Below are 26,122 nucleotides of genomic sequence, written 5' to 3'. Positions count from 1 at the left end.
CTCAAGTGCTGAACGACACTTTGCTTTTTGCTCTCCAGTTGCCCTCGCACATGCTTTTACACCTTTTCCTAGAATACCCGAAATGTGGATTTTGTGCCTATAAATTCCGCCTGTAGTAACTTTACCACACAAGGTGCACTTGACAGCTTTATGATTTTTAGGATCTACTAACACGACGGTTTCTCATCCAATATCCCCAGAGTCCCTTTTCAATTCACTATCGATAGAATGAGAATTTGATGTCATTGGAGAATCGTTTGCTTCCATTTTATTGATCCCTACATAATACAAGCTAATAATAAACAATGCAAGCTAATAAAAAGTTTACTGAAGAAACTAATTTTTTTAAACACAATTCATTGTTCAATTTATACGTGGCAACATATTCATTCATATTTAAAAAGATGAATTTTTAACAAATTCATCTTAAACACAAACCATTGCTCATTATCAAAAAATATTAAACAGTAAGAAACCAAGAATATGTGGAGGAAAAAATTAGAGACTTACGAACGAAAATTTGTCAATTTCCAACTCTTTAGTTTAACTAAAACTAATTTGCACGCACAAGCAAGTTGGGAGTTTGATGGTGACCATTGGAGCGGTGCCTCCGTTAGTAGAGTTGATTCTTGGCTTGAATCCAGAGGCTACTGATTTAGCCTTGTTCATATTGGATGCTCTATCATCTGTGCCTGAAGGGAGACAAGCCTTGAAGGATTGTTCTAATACTATTTCCATTATGGTTAAATTATTGATGAGAATTTCAGAAAGTTCTACTGTTTATGCGCTTTCGATCTTGTTGTCTGTATGCCAACTGTCCCCAGAAGAATGTTCCTTGGTAGCTGTGGATGCGGGTCTTGCAGCAAAACTACTTCTTGTTATCCAGAGCGGATGCAGTCCTTTACTTAAGCAGCGGGCCGCTGAACTTTTGAAGTTGTGCAGTTTGAATTGTTCTGATACCATTTTCATTTCTAAGTGCAAATTGACCAGAACGATTCAATGACTGCCGAAGATTGACCGTCTGATAAAGAGACCCAAAGGCTTCCAGATTTGAAGGATTATATCTCAAACTAACTGGAAAATTCTAGATTTTGGTGTTGCCATGCAAATTGCCCAACAGTTCCGGGTGTTGATTCTGACTATGTGGAGGCCCATATTGTACGTAAACATGGTTTGTATTTTCCTTAAAACAGTTGGCTCCAGCTGAAGTTCTCAAGCACCAGAAAGAGGAGATTTATTTGCAAATATTTTATGATTTGTAAAGACATAAAAGATACGGTGCAAGTTCTAACATGTTATTTGGTGGAGCTAACTGCTGCAACTGTTCTTCGCCAATCTCATCAATTCTCCTACACTTGGGGATTGACCCATCCTCCGATTTTCCTTTGTAGAAGTTTTGTTCTGGCCTTAAACTAGTGTATATCGAGTGGCAAGTAAAATTTTACTTCATCCATTCCATGTGTACAATTATCACAGTTTTTAGTTTGTTATTATTATTATTAGTGAAGCTGAGCTGCAAGGCTTTATTTTCCCCATGGTATTTTAATTTTTGTTATGGTCCATGTTCTGACACTTTGGGATAAGATTATACGATATGTCCATTTTGGGGATTGCTTGAGCTATCATATGTCCGCAACAAGGATTTCACTGATCAGTATGGTAAAGAACAGCATAAATTTAAATAAACTACCTATTAAACAATTATGGTGAAAAAATGCAGGTCATTCTACAAAACAGCTCATCTCATTGTAGTATAACCTGTCAACGTACGCAGAAAAGATACAACGAGGTGAGCTAAAACTCACAATACACAAGGCCATCAGAAAGGAGATTTATGGTTATCATGTGCTGAACTTAAGATGTCAGTTTTTTGCGAAGTCTTGATATAGTCAAGTCTGCACCACCAAATCCATCTGTGACAGCCATTGCTGTAGGAAATTCAGCTCTTGCCGTCGAACTTCAAGAACCAGCATAACAACCATAGAGAGTAAGATAATAAAATAATTTAGAATTGAACAGCTTAGATCAACAGCACCAGAATTTTTTGTGTGTGTGTTTGGGAGGGTGGGCTGGGGGTTTTATGCATATGCTTTTCAAACCTCATTATCATGGATGGAAACACCTCCAGGACATAAAAATTATACAATTTAAAACTTAAACGGGAGAATAACTTTATGAGACAGCAACCCCACCTTCAGCTAATAAAGATTCAAAACCTAAAGTTTGGCAAATACATACTATCACGACTCACTTCTAAGGGGTCCCTTCATAGTATGTAAAGGAACGTGAAGTCAGACAAAGGGCCACTAAAATGTGTTAGATTAACATAGAAATTCCATCATATATTGCGTACTTGTTTCATAATACCTGCTCCGGAGAACTACACAGGGCATGCCAATTCGCTCAGCTGCAGAAACTCCAGATAGGCTTCCCGCAATCAAAAGGCATTTTTCAACTGGAACTTCCGCATACTCTGCCCCCGCCCTTAGTGCAACAATAACATTTTGAAAGCTGTATAAACAACACCATAATTTCATCACTCTCAACCAGAAGCATCGAATCACCTTCTAGACCAACCAATACATAATACATCATTCTAACTCATGCCAGGTATTACATTTGAGAAACCAACCAAAATAAATGTTCACCAGAAAGCATCAGACAGATAAAGCCAGTTTGGCTGGCAAATTTATTAACTATGAAGTGATACAAAATCTCGCTAAATGACAACTCTGCATACGTGTTTCAGAGAATACACTTGGTCAGATGGTCTATCTGAATTTCGATGCTATCTGAATACTGATGCAATGACTCATACAGTATGAACCATACAAAGATATCTGCGAGCCAAATTTATAGGAGTACGAGAGAATGAGCAAAACCTTTCACTTGAACTAGTATTAAGTTCAACTTTCAGCTTCAGCATAGAAGCAAACTCTTCCGCAATTCTTTGTCTTTCGGCAGAAGCTATTCCAAAATAATAAACCATCTCAAGTTTTACCCTTAAGAATATGATCAGATGAAGAAATTATTTTATATCACCTGCTTTGTACACTTCTTTAGCTATTTGCTCATCCAAACTTGAGGATACTCCTTTCCCAAACACAAGTTGTCCATAAAGACTTTGTTCGACCTCTTCAACTCCAATGGTCTGTATCTTTGATATTCGATCAGCTCCAAGTTTTTCAACAATTGACCTGTAAATAATGATATATCCTATCAATAGGCCATAGCTACCCTACAGAAAACGTGATGCCGTTTCAAGTGTTGATACAAACATGAGATGATTAATCCCTGACATCATTACTCCCGACCTCCAGCCATATCGCTTAAAAACGGATAAGTTTTGAGTGCTCAATTGCACACATGATAAGTAGAACTAACCTTGCAACCTTTTCCCCATGTATACTATATGCTGTCATGATTATCACATGCACACCTTCATTGAATGCATCATCAATGAACCTGTCATGAAGACGACGAAAAAAGAATGACCACCAGGGAAAGAAGAGAAGATATCCGGCGTACAACCAAACAAGTAAGAAACTGTGCTTATAACTAAAAGGTGTCGAGAATAAATGGGAGAAGAAGTGTTGTTAGCTCCAAACAGAAGCTCCAAACAAACTACAAAGTATAAACTCTATCGTACATCCAAGGTACTATCAGGCACGATCAGGAGAAAGACACAATATAGTATCTAAAAATAATGATTATATTCTCTGCGAAAGCAATGGACGTGATAGGAAGTAAATTCCATGCCAGGTTAAATCACATAAAGCAGAATCCGATTTCTTACTCTTTGGCACCAGGTCTTAAAGTAAAAGCTTTTGACATGACCAGACCATCCAGTGCATTCTTCTGCAGACATTAATCAATGATTCAACTACTTTTGGTAGAACTAACCTTTGATTAACTCAACGTGGTTGAGAAAAATTAAGTAACATGACATTGTTGAGATCTAAAGATGCTAATAAGAATATACCACTCCAGTAATAGATTGATAAACAAAATGAAATGGACTAATGTTTAATGACAATCAATATCTTCACTCGTAAAGAAGAAGTATAATTTCCAAATTGATATATCAAACAGCATAGGATTCCTGTATCTACTGGACACTAAATGAACAGCTCAACAATATCCCACACTGTAGCCCAAGATTTATACCACAAGAAAAATACATGAAAATAAATTTTACATCCATTTCATCAATTGTATTTCACAAAACAAACTTAACCTAGCAAACAGGGAAGTAGTAACTTCACATACAAGATTGATCTTTAATTATAAATGGATTCATAGAGGTAATATAAAAGCAAAACGAATTAAGATAATCATTGCATCAAAAGCCTCAAAAGTGAGTTATAGAGTACCAAAACAATGGCAATAAATGCTAAATAATTTAGTTCTATTGCCTACTGACACCACAAACGACTTTCAAAAGTTAAATCCATCTAGAATGACAGTGGGAAAGGTGAGAAAATTAGGCCATAGCATTTTATGAAAATTGGAATAGAGCTCAGTTATTTGTCATCAACACCTTCTCGCGAAGAACATTTTTCATAAAAGTTTCCTTCTCATTGGTGGCAACTGAGGTTGGCCAACCAATCTGCACAAACAGCAAATCATAATCACTTTATTAGGGCTTTTCACAGAAATATAGTAACATCAATCACATGTAGGCTTGCTAACGGGAAACATGCAGGAGCTCACCCTGTTAAAATACAAAACTAACATCCTTTCCTCGTCACCAGCACTTTTCCTGAGCACATACGAATAAGTCTGATTAGATCAATAATGCAGAAAGCATTCAAGTGGGCAGAAGCTGCATAGCATCTTAAAAAGTCAAAACAGTTTATGAAATGGACAAGTGTGCTCATATTCCATCTAGATACTAGCATCTTTCAATACCGCACAATTACTTTGTGTTGCGCCCAAGTTTTACCGATTGGGTAATTTTAGGTATTCAAGCGAAACTATGAACCAATTTTTTTATCTTTTATTTTAACGAGAATGAACAGTGTTCTCACTATACTGATTGAAGACACAGCATCTTTGATTTGAAGACATACGAGCTTAAACCTTTTACTCTCCTCTTCTGTTTGATCTTTAATTACTGAGTCGGGTAATTCGATGGTTCCAAGATATCTTTGACAATTAATCAACAATTCAAAGTGCTTTTATCACACATAATATCTATTTGAAACACACCAGAGCCTCAAACCAACAAAAGGAAATGATAATTTTGATTCACACAAGCATGATGATATATAAAAAAAAGGACTCATAGTTAATTGATTTTCCCTCGTTTGATTTACAAATAGCTGACCTAAAAGAACCATTCTGTTTAAACTTTAAATATTGATGTATCACACCTTGCAAGGTCGGAATAAACTGGTTCGGTCCAATTTGCACAGTCTAGTCCAAGCTTTTTAAATGCTGAAAATATCATTAGATGCCACAGTAGAATCAAGGTGAAGAAGAAAAACACAAATCGAGATTAGCAGAAATATATGCATAAGTGATACCTGCATTAAAGGCCTGGCGATTGCCTGATCGGTTCACATCGATTAAAACCCTGACGAAATAACTTGTCATATAAATAACTGGGTAGTGCGGGTTATTAATGATAACATATAGTACAATGAAAACTCAAGAAGAGAAAAACATCAGATAAAAACTTTAATATAAAAACAACGACGAGGGAGCTAAAGAAAAAAGCCGACGGACCCTTCAACTTCAAGAAGAATGGCGAGTTTCTGGGAAATGTGATTTTCGAAACTGTTTCTTGAGGAAGCATTTATAATTAAGCGGTGAAAATCCAAGGTCTTGATTTTCCGGCAACAGTGACAATATTTTGAAGAAAAGCGAGAAGAATTACTGCAAAATTTGTTGCCAAAGCTCAGCTTGATTGTACCCCTGCCGCCGAATCGGGGCGCGTTTAGAATCGGATAAGTAGCGGTTTCCATTTACAAGATTTGGAAATTGGGATTCTCAACTATATGTATCACAAACAAACACTATTGTTCCAAATTTTCTTGGACTCGGATGTTCGGGCAACATTTCAAATAAAAATCATTTCAACATTTTCTTTCAATTTAATTTCTTAGATAGATGAAATACCTTTATTTTAATTTAATAGTTGTGATATCACATAAATTCGCGAACATATACACAAAATAAAAATAATAATATTTTAGTGACATTTTCTAGGAATTGGGCTAGCAACGAGACAAATTTAGCCAAACTTCAGATTCACTCCAACAAAAACACTTGGACCCAGAGTTTGTGCCTCCAGCCATACATTCGACTCCACGACCACTTTTTTCCAAACACAAATTTAAGATTCATTTCCGTGAAGGAAAGGAAGACCAAAGATAACTATCCTTGTCAGGGAAGATCTATGCTACCCAAAAGACACTGCCTTGGGGTAACGTGACAGAGTATGATTGATTAAAATAAGTGTGCCCTACGATCACGGGTTATCACGCCAGTCCAGGGGCATTGCCCCTGGGGTGGCATAGAACTTTCCCTTATGGGATTAGCAATGTAATTCACCTAAGTTATCTTTACTGCCCCTGGACTGACATAAAACTTCCCCTTATGGGATTAGCAATGTAATTCACCTAAATTATCTTTGGGAAAGTCTATGTTGCCCTAGAGGCACTGCCCTTGGAGTGGCGTGACAATGCCCTACGAATATCTTAATTGACCTTATCGATGAAAAAAAATTATCTTATGAAAAAAAAATTATTTTTCATTGTAAATATAAATCAAATCAACCGGTAATCAACGAGACCATCTCACAACATACTAACTCGAATTGTTATTATTCCTAAAATAGTAAAATACCATGTCAGTTTTTTCTATAACATTAAGTAATTAATAATACCATATTAGTATTTAATATCTTGCAATTAACCCACAAGATTTATAACTAATACAACCCTAATCATTCACGTCACTGTTCAGCCAAAAAGAAAAGATGTTTTTCACTTTCATTCACTTTCCTCCAGCACAATCATATTTCATTTTTAAAACACTACTACGAATTTCTTAAACCAATAATAACCACTATTTAGTAAACTATAAAATATCATAATAAACAAATCATTTCAACTAAAAATAAAAGTCGTCACGTGTACACCACTTGGCAATATACGTCTTCTCTACTGAAATAGACTGTACACTGCCGCAGTTCAACCCATTCCACAACGGGTTTCCATATTTGCAAAATATTTTGGAGTCATTGCTTTTGTTCAATTCTCATGTCATCATGCCACCTCATCAAGTCAAAACTTCATGATACATGATCATCGTGTTACCAACCAACCAGGCTTAACTAATATATCTTTCTTGAAATCGCGATTTGTGACGGATGTTGACTCACCCTGACGACGATAACACTGCAATAGAAGGAGTTTCAACTTTTAATCAGTTAAGGCGGTAGTTTCAACTTTTAATCAGTTAAGACACCGTCTGGTTCATGGATTGAATGATGATGGATGAATAATATAAAGATGATAAATCAATATCCTTGAATTAAATAACGGTACATTACATTAATCCTTGGAAGAAGTTGAGACGAACATTGGACAAAGCAAAGATAAATAATCAATCAATGTGTTATCCTTCACATCAAGCGGTGCCTAGAGGTATAATATAAACCTCACGCATTATACTAACCAGACTGAGAGGACCTAGGCAATGAAGGGTGGGGGGAAGGGAGGTGTGGTGGTGGCAGATGGTCAACAGCAGCCAAACACCATCATCGAACCAAAACTAGGCTAAGATTTCCGTCTTATAGAGTGTGACGGACCCAGATACGAAAAACCAACCCAACCCAACCCAACCCAACCCAAGTCCAAACCAAGATACAGAGCACAAGGATGTGACTCGTGGAGGATTAAAAAAATAAGCTGAAGGATTCCGTTAACTACTACTATTTTGAGATTGTGAGGTTCTCTCCTAAAATGAGCATCAGTTTTAACCATAAACCCATTAACCGCCCCATTATCCATAACTCGGGATCCTGACAGAGAGGCATAGGATCTAATTTCGAAGAAGAATTCAAAAAGGCATTACATACCTTGTAACAAACAATCGTATCATCTGGGTACATGGCAAAGAGTTTAGTACCAAGACGTGCATGACAAGAATCACAAACACTTTCATCATCAATAAGAACACGACGTGATCTTTCTTCCAATCTTGCCAAGCTCAAATCGACATGCAAAGCATGGGACAGACTATGCACAATCTGGCAAAACTCAAAACAGTTTTCAGCACACAACTAAAATTCCTTGAAAAGTGCCTCGAAGGATAGACAGATACAAAGAGAAAAACCATTCACAATGTGAAAAACAGTTGGAAGATTGAGGGTTTGTTTGGGCACGTACTTTTGAAAAATATTTTTAAAAAGGTGTTCTTCAAGTATAATTTTTACGTAACAACTGAAATGTGTTTTTTAATGTTTTTAGAATTGAAAGCAATGATGGAAAACAAAACATACTACTTTTTAATCGTAAAAACGTTTTTATAGAATAGTTGTTCAAATACATATTTATTCTCAAAACAACTTTTAAAACATTTTCTATAAAAAAATTTTAAAAAACCACTTTTATAAAACAGGATTACATAAAAAAACATACCAGTCCTTGTCGATGATGATGATGCCTAGCTCTAAGCAACCTTAGTATTGTGGCTGAGGCAAGCTGCAGGGGTATATCAGAAGATAGTCTCTGCAGAAAAAACAAAAGCGTGGAACTCAAAACAGTAATTTATGTTGACAAAATTAATACACACAGAAAATTGCAACTTTCTTGAACCATTACATTGCCAGACACCAAAAGATGGCAGACAAAAAGTTTTACCGAGATAATTTGCACTCAAAGCACAACCTAAGGGAAACATCACACAAGAGGTCACAAAGAACACCTTGACCAGAATATTTTTATTTGCTTTTTATTTTTTATATCTTTAACACATTACCAGATAACTGGCAACATAAATAAATTTTTTTCCCATCTTTAGACCTTTTCATCCTGGTGTCACTTTCAATGGCGTACTACAGTATACTAACCAAGTGTTTATTGCATTGACATACAAGAACAGGTAGGTGACAACAGAAACCGTACACATGCCAGAACAATTATGTTAACCAAAGCAAAATACAGAAAATTCTTCCACAAACTTATCTCACAAAGGATATTAGTATGTAATTTTGTATGACATCAACTGGAGACTGGAAATATATATTACTGTCAAAATATCTGAGACAGATAAATTATCAGCCTGGAAAGATAGAATACTGTCAAATATCTGAGACACAGATAAATTACTAGCCTTTTCTCCAACATATATGACCATCTATTATTCAAAAATTACCTGCAAAAGAAAATGGGTTCCAAAAAATAAACAAAAAGGTATAACATTGTGATCTCTTTAACTGTTCGTTCTAAAAAAGGCAAGGAGAACTAAAAGAAAAGTTGAATAACTTATATACACTGAACAAAATTTTTGGTCTATGACTCTCTTATAAAATAAGAAGCAAGATTATTTTGTCTAGCATATAGAAACAATGATCATAGATAAAGTACTTTATTGCAATTAAAGACACAAGACTGTAACCACAAATTAAGTAGATATGCGCTTTGACCATCGACTCATAACTTCTAGAAGCCATCTCCTGATCATGAATCCAGAGCATTTCCAGAATAAAAGATACCGGTTTACAGGAAAAGGGGGATGATAGATTTCATACCTCCAACACTCGCATTGGGTCTAGCAATTCTCCATGATTGTGAAGAAGATGGACAGCCGCTTTAAACATGGGCCCCCTACCATCCTTTGGATCCAAATACATCTCAAGTAACCTACCATGAGAAAAAAACGTGAGGATAGCACCAAGACCAATATTCATGGAGCTATCAAGATATAAAAATAGACTGACTGGATATAAGCCTCTGGTCTACCAATCTCTGCACAATATTGTTCAGCAGCTTCACAATTTTCCAATTTCCTATACAAGGTGAAAAAACAAATCATACAAGTCCGATCATCCTATGTACAGGACGCATTCATCAATCAAGTATGGGAATTGAGTTTTCCAAGCTTAAAAAGGGTAACAAAATGCAAAAAGCATGATGCTAGTAAGATATTGCAGAGATCGTACATAATGAAGATTGAAGCATGACAACGGTTGAACCATCACTTAAACAGTAGACTTACAAGGCCAAAATCTGAAGCACTAGTGTTTCTTGACCAAGCTTCCTGTATAAAATAGCCTGCCAAAAAGAGTAATGCTAGATTAAATATATTGATAAACCAAAAAATGGCACCAGCGACAACTGCACAAACATATCAAATGCTTAATAGCCTAATGGGAATTGCATGTATCATTATGATATGATGACCAGATGAATGCGAGAGGACCTTTTCTAGCCATAGTTCAGACTGTTCAATCATATCAAGGACCTCTTCTGCATCGTACAAGTCCGATGACTGTAAGAAAATCTGGAATCTTTCTCTGACAGTACTTTCAAATATTGTTCTCCTTCCAGCATTAGAAATACTTGTCTCATCGTTCATCATTCCAGCAACAGAATTTTCTGATGGACACTCCATCTCAAAACTTTGAAGTGCTGACTTGGCAAGTAGGAGGGCATATGCAGTATGGAACCGAGAGTCATTAGAGTCTTGATCTTCAATTAGCCATTGCAGATATCTGCATCAATGAGGTGATGAAAATCTTAGTACAGGAGGAAAAAACTGTATTTGTACTGATAATTTTAGTGCTTTTGTACAGGAGTCAGCAATGCAATATCTAGGAATCAATCCACTAACGAAAAATTATTGGTGTAAAATGCAATCAATCAATCTGATCTTATCTTAATTAATTTTGGGTAGAACTATTGAGTGGCAAGTCAAATTGGAGAAGTAAATAGCAAGAGGTATGATTACAATAACCATTTCAGTAAGAGCTAAAAGTAGGGTAACCAAAAAATTTTGGAAGTTTCAGGAAAAAAAATTACAACACAAAATTAGGTTTGTAAGTGTGTTTTAAGATCTTATGAAACATGGGATTGATTAAGGATTGTGTCCAAAGTTCATCTCCAAAACACCATTATTGATTTAAAAAACAGTACACATCTCTTTCCAGAAAAATCAACTCAAAAATAATCCAAAGCCTCACCAAACACCATTGAAGCTCATTCAACTAAGCTAGCATCAGTAAAATTTTCTTTCATACAATCTTGAAAAGTAATTTTTTTTTAACAAAAAATCTTCAATAAGATTGAAAAAAAAAATAGTTGGAAGATCTCTGGATATGAGAATGATTAGGTGACAGAGCGAATAGCTGGTATCCAAAGAAAATGAGGACATGCAACTATCACATTCTTAAAGAGTAGAATAACTGGATGAATAACTTCTAGAGCTTCTGTCGCGGGTGAAAAATGAATGTCCCTCCAAATAAGATAACAATAGTAAACACTAGAGCCATGACTAGACTATAAAGACGAAATATGGACCAGAAACACACATTAAAAAGTTTCCATTTCTTTGTCACTGTCCCAAACACCTAAAAATCAAGTAAATTAAATTGACAACACATCCACAAAAAGGCTATAAGTTCACCCATGCCACAGAAAATGTAAAGAATGCCAGGGCGTACCTTTGAAGAATTTCCACTTTTTTGGGATCAATAGTGGATATTACTTTATCTGTGAAAAAAAAGAGGTAAAAATTCACCATCCCAATAGAAACCACGCACAGAAATTTTGTAGACCAGAAGAAAGATATGAAAAGGATCATTAAAGATAAGGAATGAAAATCATAAACTTTCAGATTTGTTAAAATGTAATTAGTTCTGATTCTCTGGCTCAATTATAGGCATTTTTCCAAAGTTAGACACAAGATAAAGCTATTAGATTTGTGCATATATCTGTATCATTTTTTCAATGAAATACACAGATTTCTTCTTAAATATATTCTGATTTCATTGATCTCATGGCATCAGAGACATGTCTCAATCACACCAAAAGTTCGACCATGGATTCGTCAAAATCCCTTGGACCCATCGTCTCAATTTTGGATATGAATCATTCCCTGCAGATACCCAACACAAACTGAATGGGTTAAATTTCAAAGAATTGTTCGAGTTCATTCTTGTGGTGATTCGAGAAAAAGAAAAGGTGGGTTATTTAACTGGTGAAACACCAATCCCAAAAACCAGTGACCCAACGTACATGGGAACATGAAGCATGGATCAATCTTAGTGACTGAGTGAGTATTACAACCGGCATGCAGCTACAGTGACTGTTTGGTGGAAGCTTCCTCTTTAGCCGATGATATTTACTCTAAATTCTAAACAGTCATTAAATTAATCGACATTATATTTAATTGTGATGCTCTACCGTGCTTACATTCATATCATATTGACACACTGCAATTGCTATAACATTGTTGATTTGTTGTAAATATGTAAATCATGAATGCTTCCTCTATTTTCTCGTTGTTTACTGTAAATTCCAGATTCCAAAGAGACTGAATCTTAAACATACGCTTAAACAGACGATGAAGCCAAAATAAGGATTCAACTACGGTGCCACAAATTTGCAAGCCAAAAGAAAATCGAAGGGGGAATAATTCTGGTGTTCCGTTAACTATCCTAACTCCTAGGAGTGTGGTGTGGTGGTTGGGCCTACCCATAGAGGAAGAAGTTGGTAGCAGACAAGTCATTCAGCATTGAAACTTCCAAAGAAGTAGATTGACCGTTCACAAATCCATATTGAAGAGCGAGCTTAGGTTAGGCCCATCAAAATGGAGACGGGACAGATGGTCATAGGCCGCAACGGGACTACCAATTGGGGATGGGAATGGCTCGGCCTTCTAAGAGTACAAGAGCTAGAACCAGAGGGAAATTCGGAAACAATGAAAACGTTGGCTCTCCAAAACTGCTATAGTATTTTGTCCTCTAGTATTAATTGGTCATATTAAGTCCGTTTCGTTGTATTTTGCTATGAAATAAGATGTATAAAACGTTTTTAATACTGGTATATAAATAATTATAATGTTTTGAGTGCACCGTGTATTACCTGCGATATTTTCGAAAGGGCCAACAATTTTTGCATGAATTGTGGTGCCAGACTAGGTAAAATATTTTAAGTTCCTAGGGTAAAATATTTTAAGTTCCTAGTCGGGTCTCACAGAAAGTGACAATAGAACAGTGAAGATTTGCAGATGCTAATTGGGCCAAATTACTTGGAGATAGCATGTCTACTACGGGCAAATTTCATGTTATTCTTGGGGTAATACCCTAAGGATGCATCTAACAGTGGATATTTCTCCTCAAATGTGGGGTGCACTGAAAAAATGTGAACATGTGAACATCACATGCATTAATAAATACCCACCCTTGGATGCACTCTTGGGACAATAACCTAAAGGTAGAATCTCATCTGCCTCTACTACTGGATGTTGCACCAAAATAAGGGGAGTGTTATTACATGGCGGAGCAAGAAACAAAATGTTGTTTCAAGGAAGAGTACAGAAGCAGGATACCGATGCCATCGTACAAGGTATGTGTAATTTAATTTGGAGACAAAATGGAGTTGTACAGGGAGAGTAAGTCAGTTATGGAGTGGTACACGATCTTATTCAACACAATCGCATAAAACATGTCCTTATTGACAGAAAGTTCATAAAATCCGAGATCGAACATGTAAAGATCCATCATCGCTATGTGCCTTCAGAACACAAGAACCTGACATTCTCACTAAACAGTATCAGAAGAAAATCTCTCTAAGTTGGGAATAACTGGTATCAGATATCTATGCACCAACTTGAAGAATGTTGAATAAAAACTGACATTCTCAATACAACACCGGTGTTAACATATGGGCACCAGAAATCCTAATTTTCTCCACTAACCTACGGAGAACGTAACAACTATTCAAAAATAAAATGATACAAAAAGTTATAATGCATCAATCAATCATATCCATAATAAATAAATTTATCTAGTTCTTTAGTAATCATAAAGTTTAAATGCGTACAAATGATTAATTGTCAGAAGGCACAGTTAAAACCCATAATTTCTGTTAAAAAACATACGATGGGACATATGTGATGAGACTGGCTATACATGAGTACAAGGTATGGTTTGCATTCTTGCTAATTAGTACTTCAGATCGAAGAAAATGGGTGATGCACTGGTTATAAGTATTGTAGTAGCAAAATCAAGGTGTTTTCTTCTGTCAGGAATTAATTAAAAAATTTATAATTCAATGATTCAAAAGTCACTCGTATGATATCATATTACATTAAAAACAGTTAGGTTTGGCATCCGATAAACTTATAAACATAACAACTACATGCTCATTATTAGTCTTGCCTGGTAATAGTAAGTTTGTTCTTTTCTCTGATATCAAAATTTGGACTGCTAGCACCTGATTGATATCTGCAATCTAATGGAAAACAACAAGTAACATCAGCAATTACTATCAAGGAAAAAAGGTAATTTAATTTTTAACTGAAAAGTTCATAGTGCATAAATATGGATAAAGTATTTATTGCCGTCATGAGAAAACAAAAGCTAAAAATATATTTTTTCATGTACCCATCCAAGATGTTGAAGTACAAGATCTTCATCAGAAGACTCCTCAAGAATCCTAGATGCCTCAATTGCAGCCATCTCCGGACTTAAGGGCTTTAGTGAACCAGTTACCTCATATTGACCTTTATGATAGCTGGTTGAATAATTTCTTGCCAATATGCGCCAGATGGTAAGAGCTTCGTCACTCATTCCCTTACCAGCATATAAAAATGCAAGAGCACGTAAATGCCCAGATTCATGGAGCAGTGGTTCAAGCTCCTCCTGTACTGCCCATTGAAAATAGAGTAGTCATCATTTGAAGCCAAAATTTGCATTTAATACAGCTACACAATCTTAAACTTATTAGATTCTATGCTAAAACATTCAATTGATTAAAAATAATTAAGAGGCAAATGAACATGTCACGTGTGCGGGAGCAGGATCATGTTTGGGACGATGAACGATGAAATCCTCGACGATTATGTTTTTATGTTTCTTCGTTTTTCTTCAACTTCTACCTATTTTTCTTGATATAAGGTGTAGAGGCTCAATGGAGGGGACCTCCCAACCTCTTTAACAAGTAATTAGGAGAATAAGATTTAGATAATTCAGATGAATCAAAAGAGAACCAAGTCCTATAAATGCCCTTATCAGCATAGGTTCAATGTTTAAAAATAAAAACCAACCTAACCGGGATTACGCTTAATGGGATAATCATTTATTCAAACCAACAACTACAGAAAAAAATAAATAGATCAATGAAAACAAGCAATTAAGATGCTATCGCTCGGAAATTTGCCATTGGTCTGGCTGCGATAATGATATCTTGGATTGGCCTGGATTCAGGCCCATGACAGAACAATACATGGTTTTTCATCTAACTGAGAAAATTAAAGTGATGCCTACCACTACACAGCTATTCTCAGAAGATGCGAGTTTCTCCATGTCTTCAACACGGTTGAGAGCTCTATATAGGTACATTAAAAGTGTATCAACTCCCTCCTTAACTGACAGGTTCAAATCTTTATCACGGAAAGCTTGCAAATATCTGTAGCAAATGAGCATAGAAAGGAAAGAGTGGATGGAAAGTGGAATGAACATCGTAGAACTAAAACGAAAAAATGAAAATGATGGCTTTCAAATAATTACCAACTAAAAATCATTAACACCTTATCATGTTTTCAATCGCAGAGTCCAACAGATCAGATCTACTGGGTGGAATTAGAAGAAACTCATCGTCGACAGAAGTCTCCAGACCTGCCTTTTTAAAAAATACAGCTCTTTGAATGGCTGTCAATCCGTTATCAATTACATTTTCAAGAGGTGTTGGAGGAGGATGCAAGCCCCAATAGCGGTTCCTTGGAACCTAAAAATTCTCAAACAGTTCACTGAACATTGTGTAGGATTCATTGTGATATGATTAACAGAAGATGAAACAAAGAATGAAATCAAACATTCCACCTCATCAAATACTCAGCCAGCACATTAAACAAAGCCACAAGATAGCTGCATATTCTATTTTCTTTGTCCATCATTGGAAAACCTTCCATGTATATATCTCAAGCACTTCAACATTTTTATTTTTATTTTATATTTTATGATAACACATTGCGTAAATACTAAATTTTATGGAAATGACATACAGAAGTAAGTACTTGCATGAATGATGTTGCATGTTACATCTGAATTCTCAGGTATATTGATCCATATTCAATGTAATACATTTACATCTCCAGAAGCACCAAATAAGAACATGATACAAGTTCTTGAAGGGCATAGCAGATAAATTCAAATGGGCAAAGAAAACCTTTCAAACATGAAGTCAAATACATAGGCGAAACAAATTGGCATTCAGCACGTACCAGCAGGGTCCAGCGATTAGGGTCCCGCATGATGAAAGGAAAAATTTCAGAAGGCTGCATGTTTTCCGAACGCAGGAAGTGATCTACTGCTTCCTTGAAATGCAAGTCAAAGAGCAAGAGGAATCCCACTTGTGCATGAACAAAGGAAAGCATGTCCTTTGTCATTTCACCTTCATTCTCAAGCTCATCAATCAATGAGATGGCTTCTTTGAAGTTCTTTTTTCGCAGGAGATCCTTGATTTGCTTTTCTCCAGAAATTTTCCCATAGCAAACAACCTTGATAGGATATAGCATGTGAATGGTCAGGACCTTTTGTCAGCACCTAACAAACTAATGATCATTTCACTAGTAAAACTCTATGTTTCACACTTATTTTTAAACTTCATAATAGCAGAAAATTGAGATATTCAGACAAGCAGAAACTGATTCATCCAACGTGTTTCTTTCATGCACATCAGTGATACATGCCGGGGAAAAGTTAAATTTTAGCTCAAACTTCAAATAACAGATCCAAGAGAAAGCACATATCAGTTAAAACCTACCTTTGATCTCGTTGCAACAGCAACAAGCTTCCCATTTTCTGCCCCCTCATCTGTCACGACGCATGGGCCAGCACCTAAATCCCCAAGATCCAACCTCTGAGCGCAAAATCCCGTTTTCGTATGGTACAACTCTACCTTCATTTTCCTCGCAGACACCACATAACTACCTATTTCTGCAAAAGAATCTGGAGTCTCCTTAAACACCAAACTCCCTCCTACAGGGTTCCCCTCCATATCTGTGATGATACCAACATTATCTACCATCAACAACACCCTCGCCTCATAGGCCAACAATCTCAGTCTCGGCACACTTGAAGCATCCGGTAGCGAAAAGATTAATTGACATCTGCCATTTAAAATATTATACAAGTAATACCCGATATTGGTACCAACAAATATAGAATCATCTATCCACGAAGAGGTGGTAATAATCCCATCAAAAATCCCCTGAAACTCCTTTAAGATTACCAACGTCCCACTCAAAATCAACTCCGCCAATACCAACTTCTTCCCTATCCCAATAGCGAAAAAGTCGTTACTTTTGGATCTCTGAATAAAACTATCCGAAGGGTTTTTGGTTTGAAATTTAGGAGAAAAAGCGGTGACGCCTTTAATAAGGCTGATTCGTTTAGGAGATTCAAGTAAAGTGTCGTCAATAAGAAACAAGAATCCATCTGCGAAGACAATCAGTTTACCAAGATGGGGGAGGGGAGAGACTGAATTCAGGGGACTGGCACAGACCGAGATTCGTTTAAGGAAAGAGATACAAGAGAGGGAAATCCGAAAGGAGTATAAGAACAAAATGCCTGTTAGAGTGCCAACGTATATAAGGGCTTGGTCTTGGGAGGGTTTGGAGAATGCTACACAGGTGGTAGTGGTACCGGAATCGAGGGCGGATTCTGCTAGGGGTTCAAGAATTGTTCGAGACTTGGGTTTTACGGCCATTTACGATGGAAGAAAGTTGATGTTGATTGCAGTCACCTGAGAGCATCAGCCATGGCCACCACCGGCATCTCTTGCAATCTCACTCTTCATTCATTTGTAATTGAAGACAATATATAGACAGAGTCACATAGAGGTGTCAAACGATTTAATTCATATTTCATTTTTATATATCGCTCGTCTTTTGGTCCTCTCAGTCGTATTTTAACTTATTTTCCGCTAGTTTTATTTTTTTCCTCGTCTATTAAACATAAATTCAGTGATAAATATTTATAAATTTAGTGAACAATCAAAAACATGATTTTAGTAATATTTTATAATATATCCTTCAGTCGCTCTCAATTAGGGCTGTCATATCGTATCGAAATACCGGAATTTTGGCATACCATACCGAAATTTTTTCGATATACATACATTTTTTCAGTATACCGCTTTTTTTTCGGTATCTATACGATATCAATATGGATTTTTTTCGTAGCAAAGTTTCGGAATTTTACTATCGGTATCGGTATGAATTTTTTTCATACCAATATTTGTAGTAAGGTATACCGAAAAACCACCCCTACTCTCAATCACATTTTAGCTCATTTTTTACACTAATTTAAATTTATTTTCTCATCCATACAAAGTATCCAATAATATGGTAAATATTCTAAAACATAAATTTAGCGGTAAATAGTTATAAATTTAGTTAATCATCAAACAATATGATTTAAATCATATTTCATACTATGTACTCCGATCGCTTTCAGTCGTTTTTTAGCTTATTTTACACTAGTTTTAAAAAAAAATCTCGTCCATTAAAATTATAAAATAATAAGCTAAATTATTAAATATTTCAAGAACATAAATTTAGTGAAAAATAGCTATAAATTTAGTGAAAAATCAAACAACATGATTTAAGTCATATTTTATAGTTCATACTATATCATTCAGTCACTCTCAGTCGCATTAATTTAAATCATTTTACACTTATTTAAATTTTCTTCATCCATACAAAGTATACAATAGCATGGATAATATTTTGATAACATGAATTTACTAGTAAATAATTATAAATTTAGTGAATAATCAAACTACACGATTTAAGTCATATTTCATACTATATACTCTGGTCGCTCTCTGTTGCGTATTTTTGTGATCTCAAGTGCACGGTGTCAAGTTTTAATAAAGTGTGAGTAGAGTATCGTTTCCACGAGAAGTAGTATTGATAATTATTAAGTACTTGTAATTAGAATAGTCTAAACTTTATCTAGAAAATTAAATAAGAAATTTTCGGTTGTCAACTTAAAATAAATTTAGAAAATTTTAGCAAAGCGCACACAACTTCAGAAAAAATATCAATGAGAAAAAATGGTCTAGAGGTTCAGATTTCACCTGGCCTCGACAACAACTACTCCTAATTAACTTATTTTCATAAATTCCATTCAATTAATAGTCAAGAACATTTAGGTTATTCTACTTCCCTCTCCCGACTCCCGAGCAACAAATAGATTGTATCAACTACAGTTCAATTCTAATATCCCTATTAAGAATCTAATTGTAGTGATATGTGTCAAAAAATGTGCTTCTAAGCCTCCTTTAACGTTATACACTCTTCCGAGCTATATAAACAATTAACGGTGTAATTTTTATTGGTCCTATTCAAAATCCCCTATCCCGAGTGTCGAATCAAAATAAATATAACAAATCAATTATTGATCAAGTAATTGAAATGACAATCAATACTAGAAAAATAATTAATCTAAGAAAATTCGATTCAATAAAAATTAAGAACTCGTAGAAAAGTCTACACCAGGTTTCGTCGTTCCTCTAGACTAAGAAATTTAGTTCATAATAAAAAATAGATAAACACAATTCACGTTCATAAAACTAGACATCAAATAAATAATATAAATTCAAAAGAAAGAAACAAATCTGTAGTCGGTCTTCCGTGTCCGGTCGACCGATCTTCGTATTTGTTCTTCAAGTTCTTCACGTCTTGCCCAGATTTCTTCTCCAATTCTCACGTTGAAGCTCTCTCAAAATCTACTTTGATATGTGGCGGCTTCCCCTCCAATTATGTGCATCCTAGTCCCTTTTCTATGTGCTTTCAATTCAATAAATAAAAGACCACGAAAGTCCTAAGGTTTCCTTCCCGAAAAATCAAAAAATCTGACTTTCGCGATGACACGGGCGCTCTTGAGGAGAGGGGCGCCCGTGCATGGTTCTCTGACTTCTCCAGGCTCAAAATTTCTCAACGGGAGTGCCCGCGCATAGCTCTCGGGTGTGAAATTCTGCAACGCGCGATAATTTTCAAAAAATCATATCTCACAATCTAATCGTCGGATTGAGTTGAAATTTTGACAGCAACTTCAAAACATCCTAAATTTATTATGAACAGTGGAGATTGTATTTATATGCATCAATAATTCCCAGTAATTTTATGAAGTTGCTGCTCCGTAATTCCTCTTTCCGTTTCTTCTCGTTACTTTTCCTCTAATCCTTGCACGTGTTTCCAACTTCTCCATTAAACATACATTCATAAACGAGATTTAAATACCTAAAAGTACCAAAATATTAAACCAAAATAATAAGTTCATGCATATTAATTTTCAATTTAGGACTACATATTTTTTAACCAAAATCTAAATTTTTTTAAAATCCATTGCAGAATTTGCATTAAATAATAATACACAATATTTATTAAGATCCAATTATAAAATATTTTTTAAACATTTTTAATTTTATTAATTTTTTATTTTAAATTTATAATTCTTAATTAATTTTTTTCTAAAAAAATATTATTACTTTATATCGTTATCATTATTTTATCAACACTTCGTGTTTTCAACTTCTCCATTAAACATGATTAATAAATAAGGATTTAAATATCTAAAAGTACCAAAATATTTAACCAAAATGATAAGTTCATGAATATTACTTTTTCGATTTAGAATCATATAACCATGTTATTTTTATTATTTATTACAAATTGTGCAATGAATCTTCTCGAATTATTTAAATTTTGGTTCAATAATATATAGTCCTAAATCGAAAAAGCAATATGTTTGAACTTATCAATTTAGTTCAATATTTTGGTACTTGAAATTATTTAAATCATTGTTTATGAATGCATGTTTAATGAAGAAGTTGGAAATATGAAGTGAGTTTAATAAAATAATGACATAAAGATAAAGTAATAATATTTTTTTAGAAAATAATTAATTAATGATAATACATTTAAAATAAAAAATAAAATTAATAAAACAAAAAATGTTTGCTAAATATTTATAATTGAATCTTAATAAAAATTGTGTATTATGGGTTGAATAGATTTAAAAATTATATTTAAAGAGTTCAAATATGTATTTTTAATATTTCACAAGGGTATTTGGTGCAAAAAATATCAAAATATTTGTCCAGTCGCATGAGGAGCGCGTGCGCAATAATCACTCATCTGAAGGGGCGAGTGTGCTAATTTTATAAAAAGTCAGGGTTGCAGATGCCTATTAAAATTTCACAGGGAAGAAGTGTGCATTTTCAATATTTCACAGGGGTGTTTGGTGCAAATAACTCCTATATATTTAGACAATATATAATAAAAACAATGATGTAGATTCAAATAATATTCAAAAGTTAATATGGTAAAATATAATATATAATTGTTTTACTCCTAAATATTCCCCTTTGGTTTAATTTATTTGTGTTTATTGAAGAGCTTATATGAAATAAGATTGTCAGATAAGAATATAATATTTATAATATTTTTTTTGTAATTTTTAAAAATATATATGAAATTAATTTAATAAGTTTTGGTTTAAAAAAAAGATTTAATTTAATTAGAAATTATGAGTAATTTTTAAGATGCTAACTCTAATTATGTTAATTAATATATTAAATTATTATTTGTTTCTTGTTCTAATTGTTTTCGATCATCAAAATACGTTGACATATTGTGTGTGAATTTTTAAATTATATAGCATACATAATTTATTAATAACTAATTTTGAGGTAATAATGGATATAAATGAAAAAATTAAATCCATCTCCATTTCTCATGATGCAATAAATCACATCACACTTAGATTTGACTAAAATTTTTAATATCTTTTTCATCCTTATTTTTTGATAGGATCGGTAGAGTGTAGGGGGGTAGGGGTTTGAATACACTTAACAAAAATTTCTCGACTGATAATAGAATTCAATCGGATTAGCGACCGACTTCTTAATTATCTTGATGTCGATGCAAAATGACAAACAAGTATAATGTGCGAAAAAATGTCAATGTGCAGATTCTGAACACCATGCAAAAGAATGTATGCGAAACTGAATAAAGTAAGGTAAACTGAATGAATGACACAACAAATGTTCCTGGATGTTCAGAGATTTCAAAACTCCTACGTCACCCCTTATTCCTTATCGGAATGATAACACTAAAAGACTTTGAATTTTACAAAAATTTGCAAAACTCCACTCCAAGACTAGGACTTATACGCAATTGTCTATCTCAAAACTCCTAGTAAACACGACACAAAATACATTCCTCGACTGAATGTAATACACAACGATTACAACTCGTGCAAGTGCACAAATTGATCCTCCAATGATCGAATAGAATATGAAAGTTTGTGCTTCGAGTTTCTTGATCAGTTTAGCTTGAGATACTTTGAAAGCTTCTTTTGAGAGTGTGATAGCGCAAGAATTCCAGAGAGTTTCCTCAAGTGATCAAGTGCCAATTTATAGGCTTGGGTGCCAACGGTTATAAATTTAAATAATCACTGAAATCTACAAATTTTCCCGTTGCATTGTTTGTATTTGCCACGTCAACATTCTCTGCAAAAAGTACACTCTGGGTATGCAGGGGTCGTTGCAGAACTGTCAGTGTACGGATAACTTTATCCACTGAGGTAAACAGAGAGTTCTTCTGAATATACTCTGAGTGCTGATTGTGCGAACTTCAGTTTCCTGACGATGGCAGTCTAGTGGCGGAGAGGTAAACCGAGAGAAGATGAACTGGGTACTTAGATTCAGTAGGTGAACTGATATATCCAAATAGTTGAGCACGCAATCAATTTACTTAGCCACAACCGATGAAGTGCGCGAACAGTTTACACAACTACAAATTTTGCGATGCTATCAGTTTAGCAATACGAACGTTCAGTTTATCTCCGAGATTGCAACACACCGAAACTCAAAATCTTCAACATCTTTTACCTCAATTTTTCATAATTGTCCATGCATGTTTTTTTATCGATGTACAATTTGAGGGCGAAATGATAAATTCGTAATGAAAAAAACTTTGCCCTCCATTTTCTTGTTTCTATATCACTTGTGTGTAGTATATGCAAATAGATTAATTAAGAGGAAATATAAAATAAATATTATCTTTAGTAATTAGTTTATATATATTTTAAAAGATATTATTTTATATTAATTAATAGTTTATATTATCATCATCGATGATTTAGTCATCTTAAATAAATGTGACAAGATCGGTTAGGGGTTACTTTGCTCGACTGAGAGCACTGTAGCAGTTTACTACCATAAATGCTAATATTAGTTCAGTTGAGGTTGGTCAACTGAATCTTTTTCCTTCTCGCATGTCGATGTTAATTGACCAACTTGATAAGTGCGGAATGAGGTCAACTAACATATTGAACTTATAAATTAATTATATAATCGGAGTGATGAGAGAGTGAGTGATAAACTGAAGGTAAAATATCACAAGGATTGTTTATGGATGTTCGAAGATTTCAAAGACTTCTACGTCACCCCTTCTTTTACCTCGGAAGTATTCACTCTAGAAGACTTTAACTATTACAACTCTTGGCAACAGTCCACTCTAAGACTAGGAGTTACACACTATTGTCTATCTCAAAACTCCTAAAAACACTCAAGATCTCAGTTTACGACTGATTTTTGTTACAACGAGGTTTGCAGCACCTCAACTGATATATCACTACAACAACACTTAGCAATAATTTATCCTCACTAATCTGCTATGCTTGAATGCTCTTGCTTGTGTTCTTTGAATCTCATATTATAAGCTTCAAGATGCTTTCTTCTAGTTTTCTCGAATGAATGGGTAAACTGAAGTTCAGTTTACCTCTGATAACTAGAGTTTGTATGCGAGAATTATTACTGAGTCGGATGTCTTTTCTGATGCCCTTAAATGTCTATTTATATTGGGCGGGCAAGGGCTCTGTTTGAATTCAAATCAATACCGTTAGCTTGTATTTTCCGCAGACATTCTCTGTCATCCATAGTACACTGGCATACTTTGATTATTCGGCATCTTGTCTTGTACGGAAAAATCTATCCGTAAGAGTTGTGTAAATCAGTCTTGCTTGCTTAGTCTCTTTGGATGATCAGTTTCCCGCTTGTTGAAGCAGTTTAACTCTTGAGGAACTCTTTCAGTTTAGCTAAGTAAACTGAGTACATTATGTCTTTAATCTTCGGTTGAGCTCTGGTTAATAGTCAACTCAGTTTATGTTTTTAGTTTAACTACACAACATCAGTTGAGTTCCAAAACTCGTTCAGTTTATGTTCTTTATTCGCAATGCTTGTAACAATCGGTTGACCTATGAATTACGCTTAGTTTTGTCAATCATCAAAACCTCGAAAACTCCAACAAAATGTTTTCTTAATCATTATTATATATAAATGAGAGTTTCACTAAGTATTATTTCACGTTAATTAATGTTTTAATTATTATTTTAATTTTTATTCTAAATTTATCATATTAAATTAGTGTTTTGTTGTCTTTTTTTTTTTACCAATTAAAAATTAACATCAAAAGTACATAATTCAGATGACTTAGAATAACTTTTTACTTATAAATATTTCTTTATTACTCGTACCTCTCTATTTTTTTTAAAATCACGTTTTAGTTATAAAACTTATAATCATAAATTGTACATCCAATTATTAATTAATAATTAGTAATAGTAGTAATAGGAGTAGTAAAAAGTTCAATAAACTAGTACTAATAGTAAAAAAATATATATAATGAAATGCGATAAATCTCAGCAAAATCCGTTGTTAATGTTAATTTTCCTTTTTTATGACAGAAATGATTGAGTTTGATTTGTGATGAAATATTTTATTTTTTGTTCTATTATATTAAAACATTAAAATCATTAATAATAACATTATGGTGATTTTCTATCCACAAATTATCTAAGCACATATTTTATTGAAGTTTTAAAATGGATAAAAATTTCTAAAATATTTAGTTATTTTTATTATGATAGTGCAAAAAATATATGTATTTCATCCTTGGTACACTATTACAATTTATATAACTCATTATGTATTTTAATATGATAATTTCAAACTAAAATAATTGTTACTTTTGTTTTATTTTGTTTTTTTATTAATATCTTGATATTATATTATCATAATCACAAGATTTTTTTTATGTGTCTTAATTTATCTCATGCCTCTACATTAATTTTTGAAACAAAAAATTATTACATTATTACAATTTACATGCAACTCATTATGTGTTTTAATATGATAATTTCAAACTAAAACTAATTATCTTTTTTTATTTAAATTATTTTGTTTTTCTTTATCAGTATCTTAATATTATATTATCATAATCAAAAGAGATTTTTATACATCTTAATTTATCTCATGACTCTACATTTTTCGAAACAAAAAATTATCACCAATAATTCTCATAATAACTAAATATAAGAATTATACATCCATTTAGAGGATTCAACAATCATTTATTGGGAAGTAGATGATAGTAATACTCATCATATTTTACACTCTAAGAACAAAGTTGGGGCAACAATGAAATTTGATGATGCAAAAACTTTGCCCATCATTCATACTTTTATTAGTTTATAGTAGAAATAGATAGACTACTGATGATGTCGATTTTTTACCTCGGATTCGGTCGGGTAGAATGGATCCTCCAACTTCTTTATAAAACAGGTCGGGTCGGGTATCAATGAAATCTGCACAAGCAACAGCTAGGTCAATGGGCGCCGAAGGTGTTTTCGGCGTGAGCCCTTCGATGCCTAAGTCAGTGTCTTGAAAGCAGAGGGTATGATTAATGCGAAAATTGATGATTTCTTTACTTTTTATTTTTTATTTTTGTAAAGGAGCTACTAATTACAAAAAAAAAAACGGATAAGTGATCTGCTGATCTGCACAAAATGATCTAAAGCTCAAATCATATTAGC

General features: G+C 34.0%; 3 protein-coding genes across 4 annotated transcripts; 1 reads left to right on the top strand and 2 right to left on the bottom strand.

Moving 5' to 3' along the window:
- The first annotated feature begins 586 nt into the window (after positions 1-586).
- LOC140871127 (U-box domain-containing protein 30-like) lies at positions 587-1,003 on the top strand. The gene has a single exon (XM_073273572.1). It carries the CDS (start codon positions 587-589, stop codon positions 1,001-1,003), a length of 417 nt encoding a protein of 138 aa, XP_073129673.1.
- Positions 1,004-1,655: 652 nt separating this feature from the next.
- On the bottom strand, positions 1,656-6,128 carry LOC140871119 (CBBY-like protein). Of its 2 annotated transcripts, none has more exons than XM_073273561.1 (11): positions 5,731-6,128; positions 5,529-5,578; positions 5,376-5,439; positions 4,714-4,762; positions 4,541-4,609; positions 3,797-3,858; positions 3,385-3,465; positions 3,043-3,197; positions 2,883-2,967; positions 2,354-2,511; positions 1,656-1,957 (listed from the first exon to the last, which is right to left on the bottom strand). In XM_073273561.1, the coding sequence occupies exons 1-11, from the start codon at positions 5,967-5,969 to the stop codon at positions 1,890-1,892; spliced, it is 1,080 nt and encodes a 359-aa protein (XP_073129662.1). In that variant the 5' UTR covers positions 5,970-6,128; the 3' UTR covers positions 1,656-1,889. The 2 variants fall into 2 exon arrangements, with proteins under 2 accessions (XP_073129662.1, XP_073129661.1); XM_073273560.1 differs by having other exon boundaries at positions 2,368-2,511; positions 5,731-6,116.
- An 815-nt stretch (positions 6,129-6,943) lies between these two features.
- Positions 6,944-18,061, bottom strand: LOC140871115 (vacuolar sorting protein 3). The gene is made up of 14 exons (XM_073273554.1): positions 17,001-18,061; positions 16,459-16,734; positions 15,766-15,962; positions 15,503-15,644; positions 14,621-14,878; positions 14,396-14,468; positions 11,675-11,723; positions 10,435-10,726; positions 10,231-10,286; positions 9,953-10,021; positions 9,764-9,875; positions 8,652-8,741; positions 8,090-8,260; positions 6,944-7,406 (listed from the first exon to the last, which is right to left on the bottom strand). Exons 1-14 carry the CDS (start codon positions 17,943-17,945, stop codon positions 7,314-7,316), a joined length of 2,823 nt encoding a protein of 940 aa, XP_073129655.1. The 5' UTR covers positions 17,946-18,061; the 3' UTR covers positions 6,944-7,313.
- Between the last annotated feature and the right edge of the window lie 8,061 nt (positions 18,062-26,122).

This window comes from Henckelia pumila, unplaced genomic scaffold (genome assembly GCF_033568475.1).
Source record: "Henckelia pumila isolate YLH828 unplaced genomic scaffold, ASM3356847v2 CTG_391:::fragment_3, whole genome shotgun sequence".
NCBI lineage: Eukaryota > Viridiplantae > Streptophyta > Magnoliopsida > Lamiales > Gesneriaceae > Henckelia > Henckelia pumila.
The sequence above is the reverse complement of the archived record's forward strand: the minus strand, read 5'-3'. Positions and strand labels throughout refer to the sequence as shown.